General features: G+C 45.1%; 1 protein-coding gene across 3 annotated transcripts in view; it reads left to right on the forward strand.

Annotated features, from left to right (window-relative positions):
• Positions 1-24,650, forward strand: part of TNC (tenascin C) — a 92,587-nt gene that overhangs the window by 45,919 nt on the left and 22,018 nt on the right. Inside the window, exons 10-16 of one of the 3 annotated variants that reach the window (XM_035015970.1) lie at positions 5,899-6,171; positions 6,744-7,016; positions 7,616-7,888; positions 10,542-10,814; positions 13,359-13,631; positions 21,085-21,357; positions 22,898-23,170. In XM_035015970.1, coding sequence (XP_034871861.1) covers positions 5,899-6,171; positions 6,744-7,016; positions 7,616-7,888; positions 10,542-10,814; positions 13,359-13,631; positions 21,085-21,357; positions 22,898-23,170 — 1,911 coding nt within the window. The remainder of the gene's footprint in view (positions 1-5,898; positions 6,172-6,743; positions 7,017-7,615; positions 7,889-10,541; positions 10,815-13,358; positions 13,632-21,084; positions 21,358-22,897; positions 23,171-24,650) is intronic. The other 2 variants (XM_035015968.1, XM_035015969.1) reach the window with 2 other exon arrangements.

A 24,650-nucleotide genomic window follows, 5' to 3' on the forward strand; every position in this document is an offset into this window, starting at 1 on the left:
CTCTGACTAAGAGCCCAGTTTTGGCATCCCAAAGACTCAGTGGTTTCATTTCCCCAGCCACACGTCCTTAATACGGTTTCCAAATAAATCATGTTGTCTATTTAAAGACGTCCTTCATTTCAGGAAAAATATGCAGACTCCCTTTAATTGGCTCTTCCCCCATAGTCTCCAGAATATTTTACCCTAGGGCTTTCTCCATAGGACAGTTTTATTTCATTAGAAGTGAGGTGGACATCTCTTTCTGTCTCTCGAATTCTATCTTTTCAAGTCTTCTACATTACTTAACCAGTAATGTTTACAGCTGAGCTCCATGCGCTAAGTTCTGTGGACACTAGATCAGTCAGGACAGATCTGTGCTGCCAGGAAACTTGCTGATACGCAGACTGACAGACAACAACACTACACTCCGCTTGCTAGAGCTGTGGGTACAGAGGGTGCAGCAGGAGCACAGGATGATTTCTGAGCATCAGGAAAGGCTTAAAATGGGCAGAAGCTTTTGCACAAACACATAAAGGCAAACAGGACTGTGTTGTGGATTATGGAAATAAGTACACGTATAGGCACTTGGCCTTGTACATATGGAAAGAAAAAAGAAACAGATCACATGGGAGCTCTTGGGCAAGTGTACCATGTGGTTTTGAGTCCTGAGATGTCAACCCAAAGGGCCTGAGGTTTGAGATGTTCAAACCTCAGAAGAAGGGGACTCCCTGTTCTGCATCACTAGATTCTTTTTTTTTATCATTTCTTTTTTTTAAAGATTTATTTATTTGAGAGAGAGAGAGTATGAGCAAGAGGGGTAGAGGGAGACAGAGAGGGAGAGAGAATCTCAAGCAGACTCCATGCTGAGCACAGAGCCTGAAGCGGGGCTGGATCCCACAATCTTGAGATCATGACCCGAGCTAAAACCAAGAGTTGGACGCTCAGTCGACAGTGCCACCCAGGTGGCCCCATCACTAGATTCTTAATGGCAGAATCTGCACAGTGCTGCTCATTATCTGTGGGTCTTATGGAGAAGATGTGGAATTGGCTGCCCCCAAAGCATTTTTTCCCTAGGGAATTCCAGAGCTCTAGCCATGGAATTGAGCCAACAGGTAAACTTTTTCCCTGATGCAGAATCAAATTAAGAGTATGCGTAAGCCAGCTGCCCATCACACCTGAAATGAAATCCAAAGACCCTACCACAGCCTACATGGCCCTACAGAATCTGACCCTTCCAATCTCTCTGACCTCACTCCCACCATTCGTCCCCTTGTTCATTTCACCCAGGTCACTCTGGCCTTCCTGCTATTCCTTGAGTATGCCAAGCCTGCTCCTACCTCAGGGCATTTGCACATGCTATTCCTGCTATCTAAATACCACTTCTCTCCCAGTTACTCATTGGCATCTCCCTCATTTTATTCTGCTCGAGTGGTTTCTCAGTAGACTTCTCTGGCCACCAGTCTGAAATGGTGTTTCCATCCCGATTTACCCCTTCATGCTGCTGCAGAGTTCCTCATGACACTTATCTGGCCTGATATTATTCAGTAGTTGGTTTATTTACCTATGACCTGCCTCCTACTACTGATCAGAATATAAAGACTCTGTCTCCTTTATTCAGTGCTGCATCATCCCCAGTGCCTTAGACACAGCCAAGCACAAGATATGTGCTTCATGAGGATTTGGGAACCCCAGCTACTCCAGAGTGGTATTGTTTCCATTGAATCTCATGGTCTTTTCCTTCTACTTCTGCATTAACAGCCCAAATTCTCTCTGTTTAGGATTAAGGGAAGGGAAGTTACTCTGTTGTCTTAAGTTAAGCTTACTCTAGATAGAAAAGGAAGGAAGGAAAGGAGGGAAGGAGAAAGGAAAGGGGGGATAAAGAGAGGGAGGGAGGGAGGGAGAAGGAAAGCGAGAGAAAGGTAGAATCCCATTAAAGTTGAGGAAAATTAGTGTGTGCCAGGCATCTCCCCTATGCCCCACCCCCTGCATTTATATTTTGATAAACTCAATGAAACCCTGCTTAAAGTGGAGGCCATGAATTTGCTGTGAGCAGTAGGGACATAAAGCAGAGAGAATATGTAAAACACAAGGCCAATAAAGCATCTTTCCATACCAGCATAAGACTCAACAGTGATACCCCAGTAATTCTCATGAGTTTGGGAAGCAGAAAGGTGTAATTTTGCTTATAGTCACAGCTGCAAGTAATAGGGAACATTCTGCTGTGATGCCATTTTGATTTATTCATGGAGCAAACCGAATTTATTCAAATATTTAACCATCCAACAAATATTTATTACTTAACTGCTGTGGGTCAGGCAGTGCTGGTGTCTGTATAGAACAGGAAGGCACACAATGATGCACATTGCAATGAGAAAGAGAGAACCAAAACCAAAATTATAAGAATATAACTAGTCTGTTTTAGAGGGAAGTTTGGGAAGCTATGAGAGCAGAAACAAGGACCCATTCCAGACCTGAGCAAAGGGAAAGAAGGATATCAGAGAAGGCTTTTTGGAAGGCATGACACTTGGCTGAATCCTCAAAGAGGAAAAGAAGAAAGGAAGTACAGAGCAGGTAATGACATTTCCAGCAGGAGGAACAGCATGTGAGATGCTCCCAGGCATGAGCAACTTCCTATTAGTGAAACACAAGCTGTCCAGTCCTGCTCTGTGATGGAGTGGGAGAACAGCAAGGTACGGGGTTGGAGACATCACCAGAGGGCAGTGAATATCGTGCTAAGGGGCTTGGACTCCATTCTTGACAGTGATAAAGAGTCACTGAAAAGTTTTAAGGCAGGCAAGGCTTTTAATTTTAATTATCTTGACTTTACAAGATGAGATCAAAGCAATTAAATCTACCCTGTAGGGTCCTCAGGCTTGAATTTGGCCATCCACCTGCTGTCGGAGAATCCCTCTCTTCCATCAGTGAACACTGAAAGTGAATTCCTAATCAGCTAGCGCTTGGTAACTACCATCTACAAGATGGTGGAAGATTTAAAGTTGGCATATCTGAAAGTTTAAAGTTGGCACAGCCAGAAATTCCTCCAGGCCAGCTGGTCAACCCCCCATGAGCGTAGAAATGGGATTTCGAAATTCTGATTTTCCAGGCCCACTGACATTGTTCAGAGGGTAGATGCCAGTGCACAGCTGTAAGAAAAAGACAACAGCCTTTTCATAAAGAAATGCCAAGAAATGCAGCATGGAACTATACAGCGGAAACACTGGGCTTCTGGACAGTAAGGCTACCAGTGTGTCATTTGCTGTTGAAATGTAGACTCTGCATTTGAGTGAAACTTCTTAGTCCCCACCTCTGCTATTGTCCACTGTATTTTTATTCATATCATTCCCTCTAATTTCATAATTATCTCTTTTCCTTCAATTTATCTATCAATTCCATTCATTTAAGTTACACCTTTTACTTATTTGACTAGCATTTGTTTAGTGAAAGGATGGGCGGGGGGGGGGGGGGGCACCAACAGCACCCATGACAGAAACAGTCACAGCACGGTTCCCTCAAGATAAACTAATACTCTTTCTTGACCTGCTTATCAAAAAAAAAAAAAAATAGAAGAATAGTCAAAGGTTTTGGTAGAAATATCACCCTGATTATTACTGTTTATGAGCAACATGACGTTATATGAAAATCACTCTGTGAAAAGAACGGAAGAAGCAGGGCACGAGGGCTGTGTCATATCAGTGTCCGAGGCATATAAAAAAAAAAGCCGATCCAAAGAGAAAAGATGGTTCTCCTCAGGAAGACGTAGTTCCCACCGCGCATCCCCTCCTGTTCTCTCTCCGTCTCTCTTTACTGCAAGAGCTTTCAGAAACCATCCATAACCCACTCCTCCCTGCCCCAGGTAGGTAACTCTCCTCACCTCACCTGCAACAGTGGTTCTTGACATTGTTTTCATGGGGGAAAAAAAAGGCTTTATGTCTGAATTAGAGAGACAGCTTAAAAAGCAGTTAGCTGAGAAGGAAAGACAAGGACTTAATTCACATAAAGAGGAAGATTGTCAATGCCATCCAAGTTCCTGACAAGCAGTTTTGACAGCAGGAGGAGAAAAAAAGAGGAAAGTGGGATGAGTCATAGGGGGCATTTGTGGATAATAGGATTAATTTCCCTAACCTTAAAGAGTTGCTTAGATTGGTTTTTGTCCTATATCTCTTCATGCATGAGGACTACTAGAATGTTTGAAAAGGACACACTCCTGATTTTAGTTGTGCTTAAATCCTAAGGTCAAGGATGACAACTGTTATATCTGGAGCACTGCTCTTGGCCTCCAAGGGCCAGTGGGTTTAAGGATGGCTGACTCTCCCTTTCTTTCCCCCAAATGAGATGTATTGGGTCCTCTCTTTCTCATCACAGTCACATTTATGTGGTTAAGACCTGCTTCGGGTGAGCTTCAGGGCATGAATTTGGGTTATATGAGGAGCCCGTAGAATGTAGTTCAAGATGAGGTATGGCCAACATTTTCTGTAAAGGGCCAGAGAGCAAATATTTTAGACTTTTCAGGCCATAAGCTTTCTGTCACAACTATTCAAGGGTGCCTTTAGCATAAAAGCAGCCATCAACAACACGTGAATGAACAAGCATGGCTGTGTTCCAATAAAACTTTATTTACACACCAAAATTTGGATTTCATTTGTATTTTCATATATCATGAAACATTCTTCTGTTTGGATTTTTGCCCCAACCATTAAAAAATATAAAAACTGTTGTTAGCAGTTCATTACCAAAATAGGGAGCAGGCCAGATTTGACCCTCAGATCGTAGTTCGCAGACCCCTGTTCCGGGTCAAACAAGATTTGCAGGACTGCAAACTTTGTCAATATGAAACATTAAGGAAGAGCTTTTCCCAGAACTTGGAAAAGTCTGAATTAAATAGATTCTTGGAAAGATTTTTCCCTCAGAAAGGATATCTTCAATCCAATCAAGCTAGGATTTTCAGGTTAGGAGCGTGCTTTAATGCGCACATGGGGCTCTTTTGAAAGTAGTAGCCAATGGGAGGCATAAAGAGAGGAACATTTGTTCTTTTAAATGAGCTCGAGGCAGTTCTTGCTCTGTTTACAGGATCCATTTCCAGAGAAAAATCCTTTCTTCCTAGGTCACGCAAAGCCCACTTAAGCTGAGCCCTGGGCAAATTATCACCTGGAAGGCATATTCAGACAGGTGTGTTGTGGCTGTACTTTGTGTGTTCAGGAGATGAATGAAGATGACACCTTCGGGTTTAATTGAGCTTGATAAGCTCTGTTTGTCCCAGGCCTCAGTCTTTCTCTCCAGTAAGGGACGGTTTTGCAAAGACTCCTCCCCTTCCTCAGTACAGCCTTACTTGGACTGTGTTAATTTATCTCTGATCTTCCTGAAGTGGTTTTATGTAAACTGACTTGAGCCCCGGCAACTGACAAAAATTTCAGCATAGAGACTATAAAACAAACCCAGACGAGATGGAGATTGAGGAAGCATGAAAAGGAAGGGAATTAAGAGGAACCAATTTTCTCAAAAGACAGAAGGCTGAGCAGCTCAGACCAAAAATCCTGAGAAGAGCTGGAGGCTGTTCCTTATGATGTCATCCTTATGATGAGAGACACTTTCCAAAATGGAAACCGAAGCCTAGAGCACTACTAACATGGATGTGTAGAGTTTTCTAGATCCACAGGACACTGGTCGGTAGGAAAATACCATTTCCAAAAGACATACCCAAAGAGGCCACAGGGCAAAATAAGTATTATATGGAGTTTTCTGTTGATGTTTTGATGTTGACAGCCGCGCTAGGGGATGCAGTGAGAGAAACATGGCGCTCAGCCCTGCCCCGGCCCCCACCACAGGCCTTTCAGCACTGGTAACGGGTTTGCCATTTCTGGGTTCCCAGAAGGAAAGGGGTTTGAGGAACAGTTTAACTGACCCATCTCTGTCATTATTCAGGCCATGCCCCTGAACTGGAAAACCTCACCGTGACCGAGGTTGGCTGGGATGGCCTTAAACTCAACTGGACCGCAGCTGACCAGGCCTATGAGCACTTTGTCATTCAGGTGCAGGAGACCAACAGGATGGAGGCAGCTCAGAACCTCACGGTTCCCGGCAGCCTGCGGGCTGTGGACGTCCCGGGCCTCAAGGCGGCCACCCCTTATAGAGTCACCATCTACGGGGTGATCCGGGGCCATAGGACACCGGTGCTCTCTGCCGAGGCTTCCACAGGTATCTCTCTCTCACCCTTCCGTTTCTAGCTTCTGTTGTCCCTAACAGGAAACTACCCACGGATCATCAGACACAACTCACTTTTGAATGGACTTCTTCGGCCCCAAGTTACAGCGCTGTGGTGTCTAATAAAGGGGAGCCGTCAGGCTGTACGACTCCAGGGGCACCTTTGACATCGCACCCCCTGTGAACAACACCCTTTGGGGCTGTGCAGAGCCCTGCCTGGGGGCTCTCCACACAGCCCCAGTGGCAGGGCTCTTTAGCTTCACAAACAGACTCCCTCCTGGTAAGGGATGTGAAGGCATTCTATTTAAAAGGAAAAGAAAAATCAGAAAATTAATCTCCCTGCCCACTGAAGGTTGGGGCAATTCTTGAATAAAATAAGATGACAAATATTTTTCTATACCTCATGTTCTTTGCTCTATTTCTCGAATTCAGGAAGCTGCATGATGCATGTTTATCTAAAGACAGTCCTGTATTTTTAAGTAATCTAAAGCCTACTCTGGTGTCCAAGATTCCCTGAATCTTGCTGTGTGATTTGATCATTAAACTCATTCTTTGTCCTTCTCCAGGGGAACCTCCCAGTTTGGGAGAGGTCACGGTGTCCAAGGTGGGCTGGGATGCCCTCAAACTCAACTGGACTGCTCCGGAAGGAGCCTATGAACAGTTTTTCATTCAGGTGCAGGAGACTGACGCGGAAGAGGCAGCCCAGAACCTCACAGTCCCGGGAGGACTGAGGTCCGTGGACCTGCCTGGGCTCAAAGCAGCCACTCATTATAGCGTCACCATCCGTGGGGTCACGCAGGACTTCAGCACGACTCCTCTCTCTGTTGAAGTCTTGACAGGTATTCCAGACTAGCTCATTACTCTGCTTCCTCCCTGTGTCTCTGCTTGGGACGGATCAAACTCTTCCTGCTCTAAGCTGGCTCAGCCCCAGCTCCACTGGGGAACACCGGTGAATCATCCCTGCTTCCCTCCAAATGTCATATCCCTTATTTGGCCAAGTCCTAGTCTAGCATGGTAGCCAATTCCATGGAAAATTCCACCTACTCTCCCCTTACAAAAGTGAGAGGTGACTTTTCTTTCAAAGCAAGTTTCAGTCATAATAGCCGAGGAGTTGGAAAGCGCAGTTTGCAAGTGGAAAAAAAGTGGTCTGAGCTCATTTTAAGAACACACCAAGATTCCCCAAAGCCCCATTTATATGTTAAGAATGGAAGTTATGAACAATTCCTAGAACTATCTTTCATTCCCAGAGACTGAAGAGAAAAACCCTGGCTTTTAGTGCCAACAGTCAGAGTGTGCTTGACACCTGCTATAGATCACGCATCTGTAATCAACACTAACCAGACAACTCGTCCCAACCCCAGCCAAAGTGTCATCTTACCTGAACCCCGGCATGCAATTACCTTTTTTAGTAACTCAGCTACTCTGTGTCCTCATGCAGAGGAGGTTCCAGATCTGGGAAACCTCACAGTGACCGCGGTCCACTGGGATGGCCTCAGTCTGGACTGGACCGCCCCCGATGGGATCTATGAGCAGTTTATCATTGAGATCCAGGAGGCTGACCAGGCCAAGGAAGCTCACAGTCTCACGGTTCCTGGCAGCCTGCGCTCTGTGGACATCCCGGGCCTCAGGGCCGGAACTCCTTACACGGCCACCCTGCATGGCCAGGTCAGAGGCCGCAGCACTCGACCCCTTGTTGTGGAGGCCGTCACAGGTATAGGACCCTCCTCCCACACCAGGGACGTGACTGAGCCAACCTCTCTTTGGAATCGAGAACATTCCCCATGCGTCCGAGTTTTATCCCAATATTCCTGACAGGCCATGCGAAAGCAAGTTTGAACTCAGGGAGGTCTGGGTTGGAATTTCACTTTCCTGGCTGGATGTTCTTGGGTCTGTCGTTTGACATTTCTTTTGACATTTGAGTCTTCTTTTCTCACCTTCAGTTAGGAGATAATACCCCACCTCAGAACATTGTCCTGAGCAGTGAATGAAACCATGACCAAAAGTGCTTAGCAAAGCTCCCATCCTGTGGTAAATACTGAACAGCAAATAGGTAAATATATCAGGTAGCAACGTATCCTAATGAAAATAGCAGAAACAGTACGGCTGTGGCACAAGAATAAGGTCAGAACTTTCTAGAGAAATCTTATCACAAGTGGCCTCAGAGTCACTGACTGCCGTCCAACTTGTAGTACATCACTATGGAATAAGCTCTGAAGCAATCTGGCCATCTTCGGCCGAAACTGTCCAAGTCTCTCTCCCCTTAACAGATACTCAGGGCAGCAAGCACATTTCCAAGAAAGAACAGCCACATTTGACTTCAATGTTTTTCATTCAGTTTGGGGAGGAAAAACAATTTATCCCAATTTGTCCCCTGGAAATAATGCTGTTCCATCTGTTATAGGAAATGCTATGCTGTTTGTGAGGTGTTTAGAAACAGCCTTAAAAAGGGCAAATGGGCCAAATTTTTGGTAGGGTTTTTATGCTGGGCCCTCAGTCCATGCCCTTCTCTATACATCCTGTGTTTTGATAATACCATCCAAATAACCTAATTCAAATAAATTGTTGTTCTTGCTTGCATATACCAAGTAAATTTGGTCCTTGCTAGAAACTACACACAATTCCAAAAATGAGAAAAGCGATGTTGCAATCCACCAAAGCAAAAGGGGCTTTTGAGGCCCATGTGATCTGGATGTGGGATGCTATGGGTCTCTACCTATGGGATGTAAACTTTTGTTTTGAGCAACAGAACTCCTTTTGCCCCACTCCATGACAGGTAAATGGACAGCTCTTCTTGGTGAGCTAGGGAGGCAGAGGGGACTTACTGCACTGATACGCCCAAAAGCACCAAAGTCATGTGGTACAGCTTGAATCAGCTCCTCTAACAGGCTGAGTTTGCTCAGACTCTCACAGTACACTGAGTCCTGAAATACCTGAGAATAAGTACCTCGGGCGCACTTTTTTTGTGGCTGAAGTCCCTTCAGATACTTCCTTTTCTAACTTCGAATCCATGGCCCCTTCAGCCTGTTAAAAGAGAAAAGTCTGAGATTGCATTTAATCCTGAGAGGTGTTCCACTAAGCAGTGGGTTTTGCCATGTTCAGAATCCAGACTTCTTAAATCAGCAAAAAGAACTTCGTTAAATTTCCTTCCTACGTGGTAGAAAGATAAACAGTGGGCCCTGCTCTGCATCATTTACCGAGCAAAACATAATCACTTTTAATTAAAAGTGGGCACTCATCTTGTACAAATGGCTTTGCTTCATGGTACAGACATTCTTCATCCAGGCACAGAGTACTTGCAGAAGGTGGGAGGGAAAGAACCGAGCCAAGAATCCAGCACAGAACATTTGATCCCTGAAAGCAGAGTAAAGTCCAGAGATAAAACAGCAGACTTGTCCAGACTGAGACAGCGTACACTTTATTTTTTTTTTTTTAAAGATTTTATTTATTTATTTGAAACAGAGAGAATGAGAGAGAGAGAGAGCACATGAGAGGGGGGAGGGTCAGAGGCAGAAGCAGGCTCCCTGCCGAGCAGGGAGCCCGATGCGGGACTCGATCCAGGGACTCCAGGATCATGACCTGAGCCGAAGGCAGTCGCTTAACCAACTGAGCCACCCAGGCGCCCCCAGCGTACACTTTATAAAGCCAGTCCGATAGTAGGTGGCCAGCAATAAGACAGTCCCTCCAACGTGAAGTCATGAAAGAGGCAGATAATTGTCTCCAATATGGCTGAGAAGTGCCAAGGGGAAGCATCTAAACAATGATGTATTTGTTGGGCTGCCACTTACTGGGCACTCACTGTGGGACAGGTATGACGCTCCAGGGTTCATAAATGGTATTTAGCCATCACCCGGTCCAATGATAGGGCACTGTCAGCTCCCTATATAGGTGAGGAGAGTGAGACTCGGGAACGAGCTGGGTGATAGGTTCAAGACTACCCGGGTGATAAATATTGTTGGAATTCCAACCAAGGCCCAGCTGCCTGCAAAGCCTGCACTTTTAACCGTCCCTACCCCCCTTACCCTGACCCACAATCCCACTTTTCCAGCTGCCCTTTAGGTTCTGGCCATGCATGCCCAGAGACCTCCCACGTGGGCTATTCAGTGGTCTGCCAGATAGCATTGCCATCTCAAGGATGAACCATGAGGATCTTCCCCTTTCTGACCATTTTCAACTCCTGAAGAAAGCTGTGGCCAGGTCACAGCCATTCAAGCTGGAAATAAATGCCCAGAGACCAAGAAGGACCACACATGCCCACGAAAATTCTCACGCCTCTTTCTGTCTTCCCTAGAGCTGGGCTGTGGGACGTTTGGTTTCCTCCTTTTGTGGTTTGCAGAACTGACAAATACCTCTCTGTCCTTCTTCAGAGGAGCTCCCTCAGCTGGGGGACTTAACCGTGACCGAGGCTGGCTGGGATGGCCTTAAACTCAACTGGACCACAACTGACCAGGCCTATGAGCACTTTGTCATTCAGGTGCAGGAAGCCAACTGGGTAGAGGCAGCTCAGAACCTCACGGTTCCCGGCAGCCTGCGGGCTGTGGACGTCCCGGGCCTCAAGGCGGCCACCCCTTATAGAGTCACCATCTACGGGGTGATCCGGGGCTATAGGACACCGGTGCTCTCTGCCGAGGCCTCCACAGGTACCCTCCTCCCTACTGCCGATGCCCCTCCCCAAGCCGCCCTGCTTCCTCTCCAAGAGACTGTGCAGAAAGTCAGCTTTTCTCTATGTCTGAGTCCTTCCCTTCTGTTGCTTAGTGGCTGGCGTGCATGCTCAGAGACGTCCCTGTGAACTGTGCCTTGGTCTACGAGCCTCTGCCATTTCGAAAATGAATGATAGAGATGTTGCCTTTTCTGACCTCCAGCCTTCAGCCTCTCTCAGCCTTTACCTAGTCCTACCACCCCTCTCTTTCTGAATGATGGCTTTCTGTTCCAGGAGACAGCCGGATGGTTTTAATTCTCTTCTCCAGGGGTGGAATATAACTAAAAGCCGCCCCTTGCCACATGTGAGTTCTGGTTGAGCACAGATTATTTACTTTAGAGAGTCCTTTTGCTAGTTGGAAATGGTGCTTTACTATCCCAAATCCCTCAAGGGTATGTATGGGCACTGTGGTTCTTGCATTTAAAAGAAATGTTTTAATTTAAATGTTTCTTTAAAATGCGCTGAGTATAATGAGAGAACTGAATTACCCTCCTCTGGGCAATTCTCTCAGATACTGAGTCATTGTTAGAACATCAAATTAGCAAATAGCTAGACCAAAAAGGAAAAAAAAAAAAAATCGCACAATTATGACTGGAGACAGTACCAAAGAAGAAACCATTCATTAGAAGTCCACACAGCAGCATTTGAAGTAAGGAATGTCCCAGGCTATGAATGTCAAATCTCTGATGCCCTTTTTGCTCTTTTAATCAAGAGGTGCTCCCTGGGGCGCCTGGGTGGCTCAGTTGGTTGAGCGACTGCCTTCGGCTCAGGTCATGATCCTGGAGTCCCGGGATCGAGTCCCGCATCGGGCTCCCTGCTCAGCGAGGAGCCTGCTTCTCCCTCTGACCCTCCCCCCTCTCATGTACTCTCTCTCATTCTCGCTCTCTCAAATGAATAAATAAATCTTTAAAAAAAAAAAAAAAGAGGTGCTCCCTGGAGGGTTGGCCTTGGCGTGGCACACTCCCAGCGCCAACCCAGGACCGTGCGTTAAACTTGACCTGTCCCTCGGCTCCAGCGGCAAGGCATTCAGAACCCCCAGGAGCCTGCTACAGTGAGCAGCCTTCCCCAGCGCTGTTTCCCATTTCTTCCCTTCCTACACGCCTCCCCAGGGTGGACGCTCAGCAGAGCTGTCGTGTTTGGTTCTGCAGGGGCCTGCCCCACTTTTAGATGATTACTACAACTAAACTTCCTTACAAACCCATACAACAACCTCCTTGATCCTAGCAAAAGCATAGCTCTGCATTTTAGCCTTGATCATTTCAATCATTCTGGCCGAGATAAACATAATACGGACAGCCACTGTATGAATGATGACCTTGAAATGCCCAGAAATTGCAACTGAGGTGCCCTGGATGGACCCAGGGCCCTTTGATCTGACATAGGGATCATAAATCATCCCTTCCCAGAAGGCAAGAGAAATCACCTGCCATTTCCGATCTTTCCTGCAGATCTTGTGGTTTGGGTGCCCTTAGTACTTGTGTGTGTGTGTGTGTGTGTGTGTTTCTTTTTAATGATAGCAACAGTCTTGTTTCTGATGAACTGGTAGGAGGGGAGAAGGGTCGTGGTTCCATCTGATCTGTGTCTCACTACATCTGATGGGATGGGAAGGCCTTCTCCTTCCCTGCTAGAGAAGCAATACTAGCTCTTCCCACGCTGCTTCTGCCTGCCTTCTGCCTGTTTTATTCCTGCTGCATGACAAAGTGCTTGTGCACTGGTAGGACCGTCTCCCAGACAGAATGCTATCTCTTGGCCGAACAGGGTGACCTGAATGCCTTGCATCGGCTCAGCTCTCCTGGTTAGCCATGCAGTGGTGGATTTCTTGGCCCACGTAGAAGCAGTTAAGAGAGGACGAGCTATTCCAACAGAATATGAAAACAGCCGGCCCTTGTCAGGAGTATGAAGACAATACCAAGAACCACACTGAGTTGCCAGTTGCCTTTAAGTCACAAAGGCAGAAGCCCCGAGGTACCACCTTGGGAAGGTAATGGCATCAGAGTTACTTAGTCCTCATTTAAATAGATGGGAGCTCCCTCAAAGCAAAGGATGACCCCAGGAGGGAGCCAACTTGGGGTCTCTTGAGTGCAATTCAAGAGACTGGGAGCTGCCAGAATGCCTATCTTTTGAGCAATGGCCAGCATCCCTGCGGTGGGGCTCCCTGGAGCATCTGAGCTTAGGCACCACAGTTCCTGCTGACATCATTTAGACGGCTTCTCACACGCAGGATCTCAGCCAGCCTGATCATGTAAGGCAGCTCCAGAGCAGGGAAATCCAACTGCGCAACCTTCCTCTTGGTCTTCTCCTGTTAACAAACGCCCCTCTTTCTTTCCCATCGGCACCGCTGGGTAACACCTGCTGCATTTCACCGTAACACTGAACCGGCAGATCCTTCTACCTAGCCGTGGTTCTATTAGCAACCTCAGTCTTAAAACACAAGCCAAATCATTAACCCCCGATTTTTTTTCTTCTCTCCTACCCCCTTTTTCAGCCACAGGACCTGAAATTGGAAACTTAACTGTTTCTGACATAACTCCTGAGAGCTTCAATCTCTCCTGGACAGCCACCGATGGGGCCTTCAAGACCTTTACCATTGAAATTGTTGATTCCAATAGGTTCTTGGAGACGATGGAATATAATATCTCTGGTGCTGAACGAACTGCCCACATCTCAGGGCTACACCCTAATAATCATTTTGTTATCTACCTCTCGGGACTCGCTCCCAGCATCCGGACCCAAGTCATCAGTGCCACTGCCACCACAGGTACATCTGCTTTCTCCCATGTCTGACACCCTCTCTCCAGGTCTCCAGAATCTTCTTTGCAAGGCGAAGCTGCTCCTTCTCGCCCACTGAGGCACAAACCATAACACATTGAACTCCTCCAGGATGCGAGGCTGGAGCACTGCTTAACATAACTCTCTTCCAACAGCAGCCCAAATGGTGGATTTCCATGAAGCCCCTTGCCTGATCTATTACTGGCCAGGACATGTGCAGCCTTAAACGTAGTCTGGTCCAGATTGCCATATGGAATCTGGAGAAAAAAATTCTGCCCTTCCGTACCTAAAAAGCCAGAGTTGTCCTTGATCTGGAAAGATGTCTGCATCAGTCAAAGAGGTCTTAAAAATTATATTTTGTGTTACCCTAGTATCTGTGGCCTCTAAATACCCAAGGATCCCAGTGATTTAATGAAATCGTGTTGGTGCTTTTTTTTTTTTTCAACTGCGAAAATGTTAAAAGAAAAAAAAAAAAAAAGCAGATTACTAATCGGATGGGTGCCCGAGGAAGTGGTACCATACGGAACGCCCAGATTCCATCACGACCTCTGGGAGCAAAGACCTGAGCATGCTGTCTTGCCCCCAGAGAGTGAATGGTTGATTTCAAAAAGAGAAGTAGTCATGTTTAAATAAGGAACTTGGTCAACCAAAGCATAAGCTGCTCTTACTTAAATGTGTAGTGTCTGTGGTATACATACGACACGAGATGCTCTCTGGCATGCAGCAAAAGAGAATTCTCTATCTGAATTTAGAAAGGAGAAGCTTATCCATTCAAAATAGCATTCTTAGCACATTTTGGACAGTGAATCAGTGAATCCAAGAAGAGTTCCCATCATAGCGTCAAAATCATCTATCACTTAAGCCACCCATGGCTGAGGGAGGGTCTGTCCTCGTTCTACGTGAGACTACAAATTGTCAGCCGGGTGATGGAGCGGTTGCCCCCGCCAGGTTCAGTACACTGAGACCTAGGGAAGAAAACCACCAACCTCATCCATTCGTTTCTCTTGGTTCAAACTGGGCTTCAACACAGGACCAGTGTCTTTATCAAAGGATGAAGTCTAAAACTTTATGGATTTAATCTTACGTGTTTCGGTTTTTGACTCTGTAACCGTGTTTTAAACTGACGCGCTTTCATTATTATTTTTTTTTCTGCTTGCTTTAGTAGCCGAACCTCTCCTTAGCCACCTCACTATCTCAAATGTGACCTGGGCCAGTGTGTCCCTCTCGTGGAAAGCCCAGGAGGCTACCTTTGATAGCTTTCTTATAGAAGTTAGGAATTCTGACCCCCGCCAGGAGACGGTGGTGCATTCTGTGCCCGCAGCATCTCGCAGCTCTGTCATCACCAACCTCAAAGCTTCTTCTAATTACACTGCCCACCTTCACGGGCTGATGGGCGGGCACCGTGTTCAGACTCTGATGGCCCAGGCAACCACAGGTATTTCCCACGACGGCTTCTTCTCTCTGCATTAAACTTTCTCTGAGGATCATTCCAAAAAAAAAAAAAAGAAAAATCACTCACTACCCATTTGTCATCCTCCTAGTTCCTCCAGATCGTTCTCAAATTTGATAGAGCCCCCCAAATCAGAGCCTTAAAACATAAAAAAAAAAAAGCTCTCACCCCAAATTAAGGAACTTCAATGTCAACCTCTTTTTCCTAAATAGGCACTCACATCAGGAGTTGCTGTGTGTTTGTATAGAGTTAACCTGACTTGCTTTGGTTGAATTTCTAAATCATCCTTCCATCTGATCTTGAATAATCGTTTCCAGTTCCACCCATTATCATCTGCCTGTGGTCTAATCAGAGTTTGCCTATGTCATATTCAAAGAGGTGCGTGCATGCCACTTTTCGTCCCCTGATCAGAATGTTCTACATCCTCTTTCTCTCCCCCAAGATTCTAAACAGCAGTGCCAGGAGCATGCAGAGAAAAAACCCTAACACACGTGAGAGGACCCGGTGGTCTCATCATGTTCTTGAGACTTCTATTTGCTTTCCTTCCCTACAAACAGACCGTTCTCCTTTGACATTTACCCTATGAAGCATGCTTTGTCATCTACTGACACCTATCACGAAATGTCAGTCTTCTTTCATCTGTCATCTTGTCCAAATCTTGGTGCATGTGGTGAACGTTCAGAGCATTAAATTTCGAAAAGATCTGTGTTTCCTGGAAGTAGACAGCATGTCCAGGAATTGTTTTGAAGGGTCAGAACTGGGGAGGGAAAGATGTCCCAGCTTGCATGGAACACTGCTCCTACCTTCCCTCTCTGTCTCTCTGAGGTTCTTCTTGCTCCTCACTTTTCAGCTTGGCTGCAGCCTTTGGGAGACAGCTGGAGGTCAAGCTGGCCATGAGAATCCAGGTCTTACTCTGCATGGTGAATGTGTTCCCACTGCCAGTCTCTGTCCAGGGGCATGAGAAGAGTCCTAACATGCATCCTTACTTGGAGAGATTGCTCCCACAGCAAAATACAGGGAAAGAGCAAACAGAGGCCTATTTGGAGGGTTCTACCTTTAGTGTGGTTGAAGTAATTTGCCAACGTCGTGGCTAAAAATTATAGCATCATTAGCTTCTCAAATGAGTTGCTAAGGAGGAGATCCCGGCTGTCCCTTACAGCTATATTCTGCTTCTGAGCCAGATCCGTGTTGCCCTTGGAGACTTTGTGGCATCGAGTTATACTGTGCAATTGTCCAGTTAAAGTTTCTCCAGGTGAGCCCCTTCTTTCCTCCTAACCCTGGACATCCAGGCACACAACTCCCAAGTCCCTGGAGGAAATAGTCTGCTTCTCTTCCTAACCCTAAAGGCTGGCCCTGGTACCTCAAGCCTCCAGGACTGCTGCCTCTTTCTAAAATACAGTCGGAATTGAGCTCATTTTAGTGGTAGTATTACTTGATAAGTGTGCATTGAGGAGGTCAGACCATCTACATTCCAGCTGAAACTAGTGGTGCAGGCCCCCTACATTAAAAATGAGTTCCCTTCATCACTGATCTCCTAGTCCCTAAGGGAGAAGAGAAACTTAACCTCCAGGGGAGGTTAGCTATCTTTGCTAATTAGCTATCTTTGCTAATTATCCAGTAAGTGAATTTCCTAGGCAGAAAATGCAACACCTAGCTAAATTTTCTTTTAACTTTTGCATACACCAGGAATGATTTCATGAAAGCCATTTTACCTTTGCTGTATTTAGGGTAGGATACAGATTTCCCTATGGTGTATAAGAAACCTTTAGGTTTCTAAATACTATGGAGAATTTCTCTTGTATGGATATCAGCCTTTAATTTGTACAATCCAAACAGATCAAAAGAAGACTAAATAAGGAAACTTCAAAGTAACATTTTCTAAGCTGTGCTCAGTGGAGCACCAGCTCCTTGAGATGTTCAAAGAATATTTCTCAGAACGGGTATCCATTGATCAGAAAGTTTGTGAAATTCTGGCTACACAAAATTAAGTAGGTTTCTTTATAGAACCAGCATTTCAGAGGCTATAAAATGCTAACATGCTTTGTAAATCTCCAGGGTGAGATAGAATATCCATAAATACTTCACTATAAAGCTGTTTTTCTTAGAACATCTTACGGAGCTAATGGCCCACTGCAAACCTAGAAATGCACCCTTAATATTCTATGTTACTCCTATCTACCATTTTAATGGCTTGTTCACTTGTCTTCATACATGGCCAGCAAATGGTCATGTCTGTCCATGTAAAGAATGCACATCCATGCCTGCAGAGAAAGCAATGTATTCTCTAGCATTATAGTCAAGCAGCTGTAGCCACAGCCTGATACACTACGTTTCTGCAAATATTTGGAGGGATTGGCACTTTCATGTCCTATGGCTACGTTCTGGGAAAATCCACTGCTTCCTCTAATCATGTCTCTCTCCTTCTCTTTCGCCCATGTCCCTTTCCCTTCAGAGCCAGAGCTACAGTTGGGCACGCTAATCCTTAGCAATGTTACTCCTGACAGCTTCAACGTGTCCTGGACCGCTCGAGCCGGGCCTTTTGCAAAGATTGTTGTCAATGTTAGCGATTCTCACTCGCTGTATGAGCCCCAGCAATTCACGGTCTCAGGAGACACACAGCACGCTCACGTCACGGGCTTGGTGGAGAACACTGGCTATGACGTTAGTGTGGCAGGGACCACCTCGGCTGGGGACCCCACCAGGCCCCTCACTGCCTTTGTCATGACAGGTACTCATTTAGAGGTTCTTGCTTGTCTGTTTAGAATTCTGAGATGGGGAGCAGGGGAAAGGTGACAGACATTCTAAAGGGAAATTCAACCCCAAATACAGTCTTCACCCCGGATGTAAATGTCTAAGTGAAGGGAGAGCAGATCCTATGGCAGAGATGGGTATTTCACAGCCCTTTGTGGGAAATGGAGACCGTGTGTTCGACAGCTCCATGAAATCTCCAGGGATTTCCCTGCCTAGCTTTACGGGCTGATCCATATTTTAGCGATTCTGGCTGAAGAGTGAGTTCTAAGTAACAGCCAAGAGCAGGAATTTTGTCCATAAATCATGCTATGTAAGGCAGTTTATAAACTACCTGCCCCAGAAATGCAGTAATTTATCTTTTTCTTTAAAAAAAAAAAACTTTGTCTTAAATCAACATCTACAACAGATTACTGAAGGTTTGACCTAGGATAGCAGATAAATCCAAACTTAATTAAAGTTTACCCATTTATTGAATGTGACCTCTAACCTCTCTTTGAATTATGTAAGAATTGCATAAAGATGTGGCCTTCCATTCTCTTGCCTGAGATTATCCCAAATCAATGGCAAAGACTGCAAATGGTGTCGATTTACCAAATCTCTAGCCTGACAAACCTCAGGAAATATTTAGAAGTCTCTTGCCTTCCACTAATGATAATTTTCAGGAGACTGACTTTGCCTGCTGATTCTCACATTAAACCAGGCCTCTCCCAGCATCTAAACTGCTGCCAGTAAGATATGTTAATACGTTCAATTAAATATTTAATTGGAGGCAGCCGTGATGACCTCGAAGCGTGAGGGTTTTGATATCAGGCCTGAGTGGTTTCTGATCTTCTCCCACATCTTTTTAGCTGCGTAATCTTAGCTGGTGTTTAACTGCTCTGAATTCCAATTTCCTTATGAATGAAGAAAGGACACCCACAGCTACTTGGGGCAGCCCTTGTCTCAGGAATTAAATGGATACAATGAACTTTAATGGCCTGGCATCCAGCAGGCATCTTACAGATACTGGGTTCTTTCCATTTCCTAGCAATAGGAGGGGAGCTGTGTTCTGAAAAATAAGCCACAAGTCTAGACAGAAACTCAGCAACTGTTGTTATGAAACTATGACTTTCTTACGATTTTTAAGAGAACACGTACATGTTTTAATGGGAGACCAGAAAGTGGTTATATTTTCTGTCCCGTTGCCTACTGTGAATTCAGTCATTCAGACAAGTCTTCAAATGCAGAACATGCTCATTTCTGTGTGGGGCGGGGGAGGGAGCGGTGGGGACTTCCATTCTGTCCTGTCCCAAAGCCATGAAATGAGCAGGAGGGGAGGAATGGCTCCTGGTCAGTCAGGCCCTTACTTGTCGCCTTACCTCCAGCAGGACCTCCCACAGAACAGAGAGGAGAGAGGCAGGCTGGGAGTGCTGGTCTTGGGAATCCTAGATCTGGTTACAGCATTGTCTCAGCTAATCCTTGAAGTGAAAAGACGCTGAGTTTTAAAAGAAGCATATTTTTTAAAAAGGAAAAGAAAAAAAAAAAGCTGAACATGAATGACTATAAATAACAAGCCCTTGATTGACTAATTAGCCTGAACGCCCTCCTTTTCATTGGAATCCACCGCTTTGATGGGGTGGTGGTGCAAAAGGGCTAGCTACCGGAGAGGCACCATTTATCCAAACAAAACTCAGCAACAGAACTTGAGACCCTTGTCTTGCAGACAGAGAAGCCTCTTTGCACAGGATATGCGATTTCATCTCTGCCTTTGATAGAGTTACGATTTGGGAGAGAGCCTTACATGGTAAAAAAAAAAAAAAGCCTCAAAACAAACAGCAAGTGTGTTAAATAAGTGCAGGTCCAAGCTACAACAAAATTTAAATCTCTGCTTCAGGAATGAGGGCATTCATTCACTTGTTCATTCAATCACCAAAATCTTTTTTTTAAACATTTTTCTTTACATCCCGTGGATTAGGCTCCGGGTATCAGTGTAAGGTCATTTATCTCTTTGAACGTTTCTATTTAGAAGCAATGGAAAAGGCGCCTCTAAATGAGGTGGGGCTAAAGCAACCTTGGTCATGGAGTTCCCAGGCCCACGCCCCCTCCTGTGAAAACCAGTCACCAATACCATGTTTTGTTCTGCTAGAGGCACTGGGCCTTCTACACCAATCCTACTTAAGCCTCCAGACTTGCCAGCCCTGATGGAGTCGACTAATTAGACGTTGGCTCAGGGTGTGGAAAGAGCATTGAGCTTGGAATCAGATGGCCTGGGTGGGGGGCCAGCTTAGCCATCCAGTAGATGTGTGATCCTGGATAAGTTATTGACCTCCGTTTCCTTAGATGTCATGGGGGTGAGGGGACAGGTAACAATAGCTACTTCACAGTGTCATTTATATAGGAAAACGGATGTGAAGCCTAGTCAGTTGGGAAGTAATGGCACTTAGAAACTTAAGTGATATAAGCTCAGTCCTTTTGGAAATCCCAATGTGTGAAGACCCCTTGGCACCTAAGAAATAAGAGTGCCTCGGACACAGATGTTTGGTAAATGAATGAATAGATGACAACAGAACTTGCTAAAGATCCAGACATGTCTTTAGCTCCTGACTTTATCCAGGAAAACAAACAGCCAAAGAATTAACAAATCCTAGTATTCCTTACTAGGCCACGACCATGATTTGTTAATTCTGACATTTGAAAAAAATCTTACCGCCTCCTTCTAGTTCAGCTTATAAGGATATATGTCACTAATGGGCCTCATCAACTTGATTCAAAATGCGAACCAGAAGTGGGATAAACATGTGAAGTATACCAAAAAGAAAGTACATATAAGTATATTTGGGAGGAAAAAAAGTTGATTTCCTTCAAGACCTTCAGAAGAAAGTGGGAGAGAGAAAGGGATCCAAAACCAACATAAGCTATCCAATTTTATAGGGAAAAATTCATGGCCTTTGGAGTAAGACCCAGCTAAAAACCTTGCTCTGTCACATCCTAGCTCTGTGACTTTGGCCAAACCAATCAACCTCTTTGAAACTCAGGGTGTTTTGCCAGCATAATGGGAGTAACGTCTATCGCATAGGCCTGTTGAGAGACTGACATGAGATATCATCTGGCGCCCAATAAGCTTTTACTAAATATTCATTTTCTCAGAATTTAACACATTTAGTGATTGATTGGGTATCTGTCGGTATTCGTGGAGACGTGTGCTATCTCAGCAGGGTCAGTGCTGCTAACCTGAGTTATTTTCACTCCTCCCTTCTTTCAGAGGCCCTGCCCCTTCTGGAAAACCTAACCATTTCCGACATTAATCCCTACGGGTTCACAGTTTCCTGGATGGCATCGAAGAATGCCTTTGACAGCTTCCTAGTAACGGTGGTGGATTCTGGGAAGCTGCTGGACCCCCAGGAATTCACACTTTCAGGAACCCAGAGGAAGCTGGAGCTTAGAGGCCTCATAACTGGCATTGGCTATGAGGTTATGGTCTCTGGCTTCACCCAAGGGCACCAAACCAAGCCCTTGAGGGCTGAGATTGTTACAGGTATTTGGATTCAAGTGAGCCATTTTCTCACCTCCTTGGTTCTCTTCCGTGTAATCCATCTACCACATCACCATGGTTTTAACATCCTTGTCCATTTTCTCTATGTAACCCATAGATGTGGCCTGCTCTTTTGTGTTTCCCCCCACACTCTCTCTTGTCTTGTGTCTCTACTGAGCACTCCTCTTCTCCCACTCCAGAAATGAGAAGGTCGAAATGTTTGCCACGTGGCATCCCAAATCTTTCAGACCATGTCTTGTCCATAGTTGTTGTGTGCTTACTCCACATCATTCTCTTCCGTATACATCCTGGCTGGTCCTCAGCTATGTTTCAGCCTTCTCAAAAGAAATATACCAATGAGTATATTTCAGAAACTTATTTTTTGCAACATTTGCCATCTCAACATCTCAACTGTGGATCTTGATAAACTTACCAGGTGGGCTCGTTATTGGAAACCCAGCTGCAAACTTACTTTGTTGGTCAACACTAATATCATAGAGATTCTTTGACACAGACTAAATCCATAATTTTCTCAAGACTAATAATAATTCCTTCAGACATATAGCATTAACAACTTTAACAGTTAAAAATCTGTGTTTCCCAAAGTCTTTCCAGATTTTACTAGTTCCGTAGGATATCCAAAGGTCCTGCTTGGTGAAGAAGTTCCATGTTCAAATAAGTTTGGAAACACAGTTTGATAGGATCCTTGACAAAAGGCTTTACAGAATATCCCAATGTGCATGTGTCTCTCCTGAGAGGGACTCACCCAGGCAGTATTTCCCAAACTTATTTGACACCAGATACCTTTTAAGGAAGAAGAACAAACAGGAATAGTTTGCTCTGAGTACACTTTGGGAAACTCAGCTCTAAATTCACCTTGACAATGAGTTTTGTCTAGTGAAGGCAATCCAAGATCATATACCTTGAGTCCAAAGTATGGAGCATAAGAGGTTCCAAGCCTCAGTTCTACCCTCTGGACTCAACAAAGTCAAGAGTAGGAGCCTTCTTGAGTACAACAGTTCCAAGAAAAACGCAAGAAGACCGTAACATTTGTAACATTTTAAAAGCCATTTTGCTCAGGATCAAGGGAAATATAATCAGCAGTATCATCATGGGCAACTCTACAGATCGTTAATACTGGTTTATTTGTCTTTTCAAAAAGAAAAGAAAAAGGTCTCACAGAGGATGGGCACTCAGCCATTGGAAGACAGCAAATGTAAACAAGTTACTGGCTTTGAACTTTGTTTAATAATGCATGGGAGGGGCCAAAGCGGAGTCCAGATGTGGATTTATAGAATTGCTTTTAGACAAAACTCACATATGCAAGCATCCATTTGGCTTGTATTGGATGTGTGAATTCCATCTTTCCCTTCTCCTGGACCTACTTGTTTATGTTGAATGATTTTATTTTCGGGATCTCAGGACACTTCTGTCCTTGAGAGCCAGGGCCACTGCATACTGATAACCCCCCCTGCAGAAGAAGACTGCACGGGCTGGGAAATGATGTTCTCTCTCCTCCTCCCACCATGTTCTCCTCCTCTAGAAGCCGAGCCAGAGGTGGACAACCTTCTGGTTTCAGATGCCACCCCAGATGGTTTCCGTCTGTCCTGGACAGCTGATGAAGGGGTCTTCGACAATTTTGTTCTCAAAATCAGAGATACCAAAAAGCAGTCTGAGCCACTGGAAATAACCCTACTTGCCCCCGAACGAACCAGGGACATAACTGGTCTCAGAGAGGCCACTGAGTATGAAATTGAACTCTATGGAATAAGCAGTGGAAAGCGATCCCAACCAGTCCGAGCCCTAGCAACCACAGGTACTGTACATAAACAGGAGAGAACCAAGAAAAGTCGTTGACTCGGGGGTCTTCTCTCACAGGGCTGGGAAATTGCAAGAGCTTTGAATGCAGCCAAGCTCTTTCAATTATAGACAGTGTGAGTGTGGATAATTTGGCTGAGTCTTTATGCCAGAGGACCCTGATGCCATTTATTTAATGGAGTTGTGAGGATTGAATGAGATAATTCATGGCAAGCCCATAGCAGAGGATCTGGTGCATAGCAAGGGCTTGGCAAATAAAAACTATTTAGAGTTGCATTATTTTCATTAATACATGATCATCATTACAGTTAGTGCAATTTTTAAATTCCAAAGACCCTTCTTTCGGCCTATTATCTTATCTTTTTTTTTTTTATGCAAAAGTACCTCTGGGCAAATGTTTGACCTTACAGTGTGCAGGGGATAATGGAGAAGTGGCACCTCCACCTAGAAAGATGAATATTTATCAACTGCTACGTGTGAATAATCAGTACCATGCTCAGGAAGGATCGAAGGAGGGGGCTGGCAAGGTCAAGGGCTGCTCTTCATAAAGCTCATGATTTTATACGATAGACATTCATAACAACTCTAAAAAGCACTGGAGGGGGAAGTGCAAACCCTTTTCCATATGAGTTGTTTCAAGGAGAAAAAAAAATTGATTGGTAATAGGACTCTTTAGAGGCAAAGACCTCTAACAGGTGTGGTGAATTCCTTCCTGAAACTAAGGGACAAGGAGAAACACAGCATTCCCTAGAGACAAACTGCTTCAAAGAGAAATCAGAAGAAAGAATCAAAGGTACAGGGAGAGGTAAAAGGGATTAAGAAAGGGTGTAGCCCAGCCTCCTCCGCTCGTGCAGGAAGAAGCTGAGGTCAGGTCCACAAAGATGTGATTTGCCTCCTGTCGCACGGCCAGGTTTGGTATAGAACCCAAATGTGGTTATTTTAATACTTATTTTAATACTATTTTATTATTTTAATACTTATTTTAATACTATTAAATGTAAGCAGGCTGGATGACAGATAACCAGTGAATGTACGTACTTGCCGTCTCTGACGGGCATAGAGCACGTTAGCCAAAACCTTCTCTTTGTGCAGAGATGGGTATATTATCATGTCAAGTTGCAGGACACTGAGCTCAGAGAAGCCACCTACAGAAACCGTAATCAATGTCTGTGGGCATGGAGGAAACGCTGAAGTGCAGAGGGCAATCCAGTCAGAGGAAAAACCCTGTTTCTTATTAACTTGGACACCCTACCCCTGGGATGCGGGTCCTTGTCTCCTCCTCCCTGTGGCTGCCCATAAAACAACTTCAGATCACAGACAGAGCCTGATTTTGACCTTGGTTTATAAACACTGCCTTTCAAAGTTTACTTCTGATCACTGATTTTGTTTTGCCAATCTTTTTTGCCAGAGGCCCTGCAGTTCTAAAGCAAAAAAACAATGAATAATCAAGAGCCTTTTTTTTTTTTTTTGTAAAAACA

Source organism: Mirounga leonina, unplaced genomic scaffold, assembly GCF_011800145.1.
Source record: "Mirounga leonina isolate KUSES-001 unplaced genomic scaffold, KU_Mleo_1.0 Mir_170, whole genome shotgun sequence".
Lineage (NCBI taxonomy): Eukaryota > Metazoa > Chordata > Mammalia > Carnivora > Phocidae > Mirounga > Mirounga leonina.